The following is a 9943-nucleotide window of genomic DNA, read 5'->3' on the forward strand; positions in this document are numbered from 1 at the left end:
ATTAATGTTACTGGCACTATAATATCTCAAAACCACATATGCAGTTCAACATTTCCAGAAATGTATCTATTCAAACATTTCCTGACTGCCACTTTGTTCAACTATTTATAGCTTGCTTCTTTCCAGCCCCCTTTACTGCATTTGAGAGGTACATGGATTTCTGGAGGTGCTTGCCTGAATTTCAAAGCTTTGAAGAGACATCAAAATCCCAACATTTCACTTGGGCAGAAGGTCCCAGAATCCAAGCCACACAGATTTCAATGATAAGTACCTCCCAAAAGGTAGCCTGACACTATCAGGTAGATAAAGACCGATGGCCTGATTCAACAAAATGCCGAAGCATACGCCTCTTTTTAAGCGTATAAGCACAGCTCCACTAAACTGCTGAACTGAACCTGCTAAAGGGCTTTAGATTTTGGTCACTAGGGATTTTCATGGTGTGGTGGGCTGGGGACTTGGCAAAACACAACGATATCAGGTATCAGCAGCCAGGCGCAGTCGATGAGAGTTGTGCTCACCTTCAGCTTGTGCTCACGTTCTTTGGTCACCTTTGTGAGCAGTTTTGCCTTCTGTCGTGTTAACGCATCAACCAAGGCATCACACTGAGCGACAAGACAAGCTTCATAATCCAACCCATTCTCCTAGAAGAAGGTGAGAGTCATACTCATCAAAGAAAGCATATTTTACAGCTTAAGCTAATGCTCATTCTTACCTGTTTCTCTATTCAGAAAAGATTTCCTTTCAAGACCTCAACATTTCTGTTGCCCTTCTGATTTCATTATAGCTGTACCAGTAATAACTGCATGCTATAAAATGAAATAGTATGATGCTATGCCATAAATGGGCTTATTTAAAACATTGATTTACTGGCACTTTCTGGACAACAGATGTAGTACAACATAATATAAAAGCTAAACGTAACATACACAGTGCATACACATACATAAGAAGATTCTGCTCCATTCTGTTTTAATTATCCCACTGTAGCAACTTTGAAATCACTGGCTCTACACCATGGCAATTAGAACAGAATTATGGGCCTGAATCTGGTCTACAGGCTTATTACAAGGAAATTAGTCAGGTACAAGGCCCTGAGATTTGTGTATGGCTTCAAGTACTTTTTTGAAAATAGCTAGCACTTGGCAGTGGAGACACGTATTTGATTAGCTTAAAAAAAATAATACATGGCAGTTTTTATTCACATTGTAGTAAAACTCTCTACTGGGCAGAAGCCAGCATCCGAGGCATCCAACACTGAACCTTGAGTAGAGCCTGGGTACCACTTAGCATCACATAAACCCCTGCCCTACCAATGGGGAACAAACCACGCTACCACAGAATCCCATGCAGCTGTAGAAATGTGAGTAGTTGGTATTACAAGGTCCTGAGCTGCCTCTCCTCCTGCGGATACCTTTCTCTGACCATGTAACTGATGCTGTAGTACTCATTCAAAGGGAGGTTCTCCCTCACTCCCTCTGTTTGTGAAACCAGAAGGAGAAAGCTTTCAGGCTCCCCTTTTGAGAAGATGTTTAGTTGTCCTATCAGCTTTCCTCCCAAATACCCAAAAGAAAAAAAAAAAAAAAAGGCAACAGCATTAAATGTGAGAAGATTTTAAACACACGCTGAAGGAGAAGCATCTCTGTGGTAAGCCATCACATGCCCCTAACTCACTACAATCTCTTAGCTCTTTAATTTATGTTTTTCTCTTCTTGTCTTTTCCTTTGCTTTGTCTTCACTCTTGAGAGAAAAATTTTCAGCACTGTATTCCTTTCCCTCACTGTGATCCATGCATCCCATTCTGCCGCTGAGGGATGCAGGGTTGCTCTTCCCTGAGAGGTCCCGGCCGCAGTCCTAGACCTGCCAGCAAGATGGGTGTGGGGGAGAGACAACAGACAGCTCAGTTACTGTTCACAGGCTTGTCTTAGATTTTTCCTGTTTGCATCTCTCCCTCCTCGGCTTATATCACACCCAACTCCCCCTTACGCCCATTTCCATCCAGCTACTCTCAAAGTGCTGATTTGTGTACAGAGCCTGACTCAGTAGATGGCTGCGGTGCATCATCTCTCTCCTCATTTTCTGTTCACACATCAAACGGGGTGTTTGGCGATATGCCTTTTTCAAGTGAGAAAGGATGAAATTGTTACAGCAGATGGGAAAACGTGAAAATCAGATAATGACAGCAACAAGGAGGAGTGAGGAAGCAACAGGGGCAATGAGGAGCAGGCAGTTTCTGAAAAGAGGAGACCAAGAGATTTAAAAGGGACCTCAGAAAGGAGAAAGGAAGGAAAAAAGGGGGAAACAACAGATCTGCAAAGCAAAGTAGATTATGAATTTGCAAACTGTCCCAGGCGAGATGAAAGCCCAGCTCCTGGTAGCTCTGGCAAACTCAGAGAGTAGATAAAGAGTGCAGAGGGCTGGCTGGTCTGCTGTGCATTGAGACAGGATAATAAAATGTACATATTGCTCACGCCTTTGTGTAAACATACATTTTAAAGACCTTTTTGCTGAGGGGTAAATGTCTGTGTGTGTGTGTATGGCAACCACCTTAAGACTTCTACCAGAAATAACCTGCTCTGAGATACATGGTTCTGGGTATAAATTATGCAGGAAGGCTACACCTATTCCTCTGAAAATAACAGTCCATAAACTGGTGGGTTTTGGTCCAGATGCCAAAAGGCACAGATCAGCTCATGGCACATCTAAACCCTTTCCCCTCAGATCATGTGGCTGTACCAAACCTGTCTACAGGAGTATTCCCTGGTGTGTGCTATCATCAAATGCTGCTTCAGCATCACCTGCGAAGAATGCAATTGGTCATGGGAGAAAACCATGCCAGGGAGCCCAGTAAGGGTTAAAGTGCGTGAATGAGCCTCTCAGAGCTGTGCCCTAGCCTTGGTTTACTTACTTTACATTTGCAGCTGATTAGTCCTGGTGGTTTGGTTTGCTGAAATTTGATGTCCTCATACAGACTCACAACTGGAGACTGGCTCAGAATGTGAGGGTCAGATTCAGCTTTGTGCCCAGACGTAGCTAAACGTTAGAGTGTGACTGCTGGATACAATTTCCTTTTCTGAGTTTTCCTCTAGCATTTTAAGCAATGAGCAGCATCAAATAAATGGCTTGGTCTTTTGGTCTAATTGAAGCAGCTCCCTTATGAAGAGCAATTTGGCAGTGATTTTATTGAAACACATTAAAGGATTTTACAGCATAGTCATAAACAGTCGTAATAGGTCACCTTTAGGTTTCAAGAGAGAAAAATACTTTTTTAATGGAGCTAGTGACTCAAGAAAAGATTGGTGATAGACTACTGTTTTGGATGAGTTATCTCATCCTAAAATAGCTGTTCATACCTCTAGGAAAAACTGCTCCCTAGAGGTGTCTGTCTTTCATCTTGGACAATGAAAGAAGCCTAAATGATTAGGTTACATGAGCTACATAACTTTTAAGTAGGCAAAGTCAGCTGAGAGAAACTTCACACTGTGTCCAAAACACGGCACGTGACAGGTGCCAGTTGGTGGTTTCGCTCTGGTTCCTTTCAGTTAGATGTGCTTTTGGGTTTTTACCAGTTTCTCAGTCTTAGTTTGTTCCCTTCCCCACGTGGCCACAGAAGACAGTGAAGGTGGGTGGCCATGCTGCCCTGTGGCAACCTGAGAGCTTGGGCAGCATCTGCGGTAGAAATTCATCACCTGGAGTGTTAACTGGAATAATTTAATGATTAAATTCTAAACTAAATAGAGATTTTTTTAGCTTCTACTTTGGCTTTCTGTGACTAACAGGCACAGGACTTGCTTGCTGATGGAAGATGAGCAAGCGGCAGAGCAGGCACATCAGAGAGCAGATGATGTGTTTCCCACAGGAGACCCACCGCCATGGAGCATGGCTGCTGCAGATGACAAGTGTCCACTCCTGGGCAGTGTGCAGCTCAAACTACGGCGGCACACTTCCAGCTACACTCTACAGGGTGAAAAGGACATTGAGGATCATCTGACCTCCAGCACTGATGAGTCTAAATTTGGTTGAAAATAGGACTTGTTTCATTTTGGGTTTGTGCCCTCAATTACTGCACTCACCATGAGCCCTTTTCTGACTATTAAAGCTGGGCAATTATAGGCATGAAAATATCTTCTGCTTCAATAAATGACCACATCGATTTAGCAGCATTTGTTTCTTCTTTTTTTTTTTTTTTGACTTCCTACGAGTACTCTAATAAACAAGTTGAGTGGATTTTGTCCAGATACGAGTACATTTTTAGAAAAAAAAAGATGAAAAACAAGTAGCAAATTTTAAATGTGTTAAAATGGTAACTATCCTAAATGTCCAATTCAAGCAATTGCAGTCAGGAAGGAGCCCAGAAGCATGACCGATGGATTCAATCAAATACTAATCAACACAGCTCAGACATCCAGTATTGAATATCAGCTTCTTGCAATAAACAGCAAACAATCGAGAAGCTAAGAGGGGCTTGCAGGCATTATTTGATGCATAATTTTGCCTAATAAATTGTTCAAGAAAGGTTAGATGATTCCAGGAAAGATGAGAATAGCACAAGAGACAAAGTCATCAAATAAATTATTCACTCAGTTCTATCGATTACTGTATTACCAAAACAGCTAATATTCTACAGTTACCTGGATCTGCTGCAATAGATTTTTCAGCTGAACCAAAAATTCTTTAGCTTCTTTTGCTTTATCTGAAACACCATTTAAAGCCTGAGACAGCTGTGCCTGCAAGGAAAAAAAGGAGGGGAAAAAAAAAATTAGAGATAAAATGCAAATGTGTTTCTTACTAATCCTTAGGTCTGATGATTAATAATGTGCTAAAAGGCTTACTTGCTGTCGCATGTACTCTTAACGCACAGAGTGTTTGTGCTAGAAAAGAATAGTTAAGATTTTTATTGTAATAAGATTTAATAAAGGTGAAATATGCATGTGGAGGCAGTGAAGTATTGTGTCTGTACATTCCACTTTATTGCAGTGACTTAGTAAGTCAAAATATCTTTTTATAAGACAGCTACCCACATATATAAGGAGATAATAGTCTTACACTTACACAGTAGTGTCTGTCATGATGAAAAATCCCCAAGTGCTTTCCAAAATGGCACTGTTTTTTTCATCAAAGTCTGAATTCTTTATAAATGTGGTAGATCCTACCAAACGTGAGAGAGACTAGGACTTCAAAGACAAAACTGCATTTTTAGACTTCATAGTAATGTCCCTTTGGGGCTCCCATTTCCTGTGCTCCAACCCCAAAAAAGGGTGAATATTTCTGGAAAAGTTGGAAAAACCCTTTCCTCTAACTTTGACTGGTGAGACAAATGGAATATGTCTTTTATAAGTCCACACTGAAGACCTAACCTCCCCTTCCCTCAGCTGGCACCTGAGGTCTCTAAACCAAACCAGAGGCTTCTCAATGGACTTCCAGGATGGGAAGGAAACAGTGGTTCTGCCCCCCCGCAGACCCAGAACTGCCATGGTCTGACTGGAGCAGCCCCAGCGCAGCTTCCCTGGAAACCTGGCTGGGATTACGGAAACCGTATTGCTCTGCTTGTCAGCCTGTGGCAAGCCCAGATCCAGCATTACTTCTCCGTTCAGACATAAAGCAGAGCGACCAGATAGGTCCCATCATGAGTGTCCCGCAGACCTCTTCATGGGTCTACCCCTCAGGTGGACTTGGCAACTACCTCACTGAAATTTGGCAAGTCACCACTCATTCTCTGCTTCCTTCTTGCTGCCAGAGGGAAGAAAATTACTCCATCCCTGAAAAAGGGTACAGCTCACTTCTTCAGGCTGCTTGAGCTTACCTCCTGCCTGAACATCTCCTACTCATCCTCCTTTTGTGCTCGCTCACTCATGCAGGACAGCAAAGAGCAGGCCCAGGCAGCTCCCTGCGGGCGCTTCACAGCCCAGCTCCAAGGCAGGCAGCTGTCTCAGCCCACATGGCTCTGTGGGAAGCGGGTATGAACCCTGACTGGGAGCTGGGACTGAATTATAGAGAAAGAAGTCAACCTATTTTTTTTTCCTCATATTCACACAAATGTTTCCCCTTTAGCCCAGTTGTAGGTATAACATTAGTGCTAAATTTGAAAATAAAATTGGCTTTACTACAACTCATTTGCAACAAATGTAATGGGAAGACAATTACTGTGTATGTTTCTCAATATTTGGATATTTGGTATTCTCTTACACAAACTCACATCAGCACAAAAATTTAAAGAGATGATGTTTGATATGAATGCTGCGTGAGCTCACAGAAGCAAACTCCAGGTCCTTAAAAGAGTCCCAGCTTTCTGCCAGATCAGACAATCGGGACTTCAGATCAGCTCTCCATGGGCTGATCATTGTCGCCAGAGTTTAAAGCCCACCCTCTTTGATCACACTTTGTGCTCCATCCACAAGGCACATCTGAGCCTGTGGTTTGTCAAGCTGACACAGGACGAGGTGGAAGCAGTGTATGACCAAGGGGCTGGGGAGGAAGCAAGAAAGAAATAGGTGGTGAAAGCAAGATACGCTCTGCCATTGACTGGCCGGACCAAATTGTCAGCAAAGGATCCTTTCTTTCAAATCAAAATCAATGGCTGGTCCTGACAAAATTAAAACATGCACTTTTCCAACATCTGCCTTAGCTCTGAAATCATCTCAAAGTGCACTTCACCAGATAAGAAGAGCCAAAAGCTATATGTTGGCATCACAGCAGCCACAGAAAACTGAATCACTGCATACGAATTGTAGCCGGCATATGTACGACGGCAATTAGCACAGTCAGTCCTGGCTCCTGGCATGCTCCCGTCGCAAAGAGCTGCAATAGAAACTCAACGATGTCATTGTTCAAAGGGCTCATAAGCGAATTGCCATGTTCATTAAAACCTGTGGTTGCATTAATACAACTGCAGTGTGAAGCTGAGGAGAAGACCAGATTTCCATTTGTGAAACCCACTTAGAGATAATAGCCTTGTTTTTCCAAGCATTTGTAAAAGATACCTTACAAAGCAGTGGAATTTAGTCATGCACTTCCCATTAAAATCAAATGGAACAACATGACTAAGCCCTCAGTAAACCAACCAAGCCATAAAAAATGCCCTGTACTCTCAAAGCAATCTTTTGTGCTGCAGAAATATTTACTGGAAGCCAAACTGAAATGCTGCAAGCTCCACTAACTGCGACAATTAATAACACCTGACAAAATGATACTCTGCCTAGCGCTATCTCTACTTTGATACCTGGTCTTTCAAGCAATAATGTGGATGCTGGAGATGGATACTGAGTTTCTACTTCTGTCAAATACAGGAACAGAGATAAGAAGGGTGAGTAATTAAATCCAGATGGGTATGGAAGACCGATGCTTCCTTTGATTTTAGAAAATGAACCAGATAATGCCCACGTCCTTTTTCAGTTCATCCTCATTTAACTTGTTTTCCCTCCATCTCTCCTTAGTAGTGGACTAACTGTTGATTAGACTAGCTTGCCCTGGCGCTGAATTCTGAAACAGCCCATGTGGTTCTGGGAACACAACTCTTTAAGCCAGCAAATAAAAGCAGACACTTGGACGCCAGCACTTGCCTTGAACTGCCTGCCTGCCTGTCCTTCACAGGCCTATCCAGCTGTGGGGGTTTTTTGGCTTTTTGGGAGATATATATATATATAGATATATATATATCTCTCCACTCAGAATGGGCAAAACGTCCATCATCATTCCTCATACTAGCAGGTCAAAAGCCCTACCAACTTAAATCTGACAACAGTGTCACTGTTCTTGCTATGAAGACATAAAAAGACTTAACTGTTGGCATAAGACTTACACAGTTTTACTTAATAACCTTAAACTGCCAGTCCAGATGCACTTTTCATGCAAGTGAATATAATGAAGTCCATCCAAGTCAGTGGATTTTTCACAGATTTATGCCATTGGAGCCCTGTTGTTGTTTTATACCATTTTTAATTTCTCTGTAGAAGTCACATACAGAAGCGTAATGGGGAACCTGCACCTTAACAGGGGCCAACAAATCTAGTACAGCTTTTATGCCAGCAGTGCAGCTGAGGGTAAATGCACATTTCATTGCATGGTCTGCAGCACTGAACAGACAAGGTTATACACTCTGTAATTTGCCACTAGATCATAGATTCATAGAACGGTTAGGGTTGGAAGGGACCTTAAAGATCATCTAGTTCCAACCCCCCTGCCACGGGCAGGGACACCTTCCACTAGAGCAGGTTGCTCAAAGCCCCGTCCAGCCTGGCCTTGAGCACTTCCAGGGATGGGACATCCACAGCTGCTCTGGGCAGCCTGGGCCAGTGCCTTGCAACCCTCAGAGTGAAGAATTTCTCACTATGTAAGGCCCAGACAGACAAGTTAAACAGTTTGAACAAAAGACTAATACAGAAGTGGAATGGAAATGGATCCTGAGACTGAAGGCTGGCAGGGCCTCTGGAAAAGCAGTTCTACAGTCAGTAGAAAAAAGTTTGAAGTTGTGGAATGAAACTGTGTCCTGCGAGGAGGGTAAGTGGCTCTGGCAGCCCTTCTTAAATGAAGAATACCAGCCACTGGCCTTAGAAGGAGATAAGCAGGTGCTTATCAGTTGATGGTGAACAACTAGTCTGCCAGATTTACTGGGCTAAGAATGCTTATGGACAAGCCCTTCCAGCTGCCTCTACCAAGCTATGCCTGGAGCATCTGGAGAGAACATATAAAACTTGAATTACATTTGGCATACCATTCTAAGTAATTTATGGTTTGGCCAATGTAACTACAGGTAATAAACTTGTAGAAATTGCTGTATCTGAGAACTATTTCTAAGCAGAAGTATCCAATTCCAAAACAATTTATCTGAATGAATGTGACCTGATGATTTAGGCGGTCTGGCTATGTGTTTCCATTATATTTATTTTCTGCCAAGCACATTGCTCTAGGAAAAATAATATTCACAAGAGCACAATTTTAGACTCCCCAAATTAGTTAAATTAGAGTATTTTTTTTCTTTCGACAGAATTTTCACATTGATTAAGTCTGTAAATAAGAGGAAAATCGCATTCTTCAATGCCTTAGTCCTAGAAAAAAAAATACAGTAAAAATAGAAGCCTCCAGGGTATTGTTCATTCTTTGGACAATATTTGACATTAGGGAAAAGAGCAAGTGACTGACTCTGAACTTTGATTACACCAGAGTTTATCACATTGTTCAAAAAGGCATCAAACGGTTTTAACTCATGGCAGACCATAATATGGCACAAGCTGGTCTCTCACACTCTCCAAAACACCAGCCACACTTGAACAGTGAACTCAGTCCCTGCTCATTAAAATAATTATGCTCAGAAGTGGATTCTGCCATTGCCATAAACAACAATAGCTGTAAATTCGTAACCTGCTCCCTCTGGGCCCGGGGAACTTTTCCTATGCACAAATAGCCATCACGTTAGGGAGGAGATGGCTGAGCCCCTGGCAGAGCATGCAGACTGAAACACGTACTGAAAACGTTTGTCTTTCTCAAATGGACAAACTATGGAGATCACCCCAAGGGGCACCTTTTTTGAATCTTAAAACAGTCAATTTTTTGTTTTGCCAGATGTCTTGGCCTAGCTTGTGCTCAGCCACTTCATGGCTGAGGGACTATGAGACCAGTCATGATTTTGCCCTCTCCTGCAGTGTCTGAAAGGATCTCTCCGTGCTGCCTTTACTGCTAGCTGCAGCCGAGAACGGGAAGAAGGGAATTCGGTGACCAGCAGAGCTGGCCAAGTGCTCTTTGCACAGCTGTGGGGGAAGTCCTTCCCCCACCCCCAGTACAGTGGGAAACTCCAAAGGACTGCTCTTGGCACTGGGATATTAAAGTCCCCTTTATATGTTCATACTTATTAACTAATCATTTTTCCAGTGTCCGCCCTTCTCAGCAAGAAAGAGCTAACTTCATACACCCTTTCAGCTTCTAAGGTCATGTCTTGCTCTTTATGCAAATG

At 42.7% G+C, this 9943-nt stretch overlaps 1 protein-coding gene across 6 annotated transcripts in view; it reads right to left on the reverse strand.

Annotated features, from left to right (window-relative positions):
- TRIM67 (tripartite motif containing 67) overlaps positions 1–9943 on the reverse strand; it is a 67985-nt gene that overhangs the window by 32796 nt on the left and 25246 nt on the right. For all 6 annotated transcript variants that reach the window (XM_080389282.1, XM_080389279.1, XM_080389281.1 and 3 more), the window contains exons 3-4: positions 4629–4724; positions 519–641 (exon numbers count right to left, since the gene is read on the reverse strand). In XM_080389282.1, the coding sequence (XP_080245408.1) occupies positions 519–641; positions 4629–4724 (219 nt within the window). The remainder of the gene's footprint in view (positions 1–518; positions 642–4628; positions 4725–9943) is intronic.

This window comes from Falco punctatus, assembly GCF_963210335.1.
Source record: "Falco punctatus genome assembly, chromosome: 5".
NCBI classification, from domain to species: Eukaryota; Metazoa; Chordata; class Aves; order Falconiformes; family Falconidae; genus Falco; species Falco punctatus.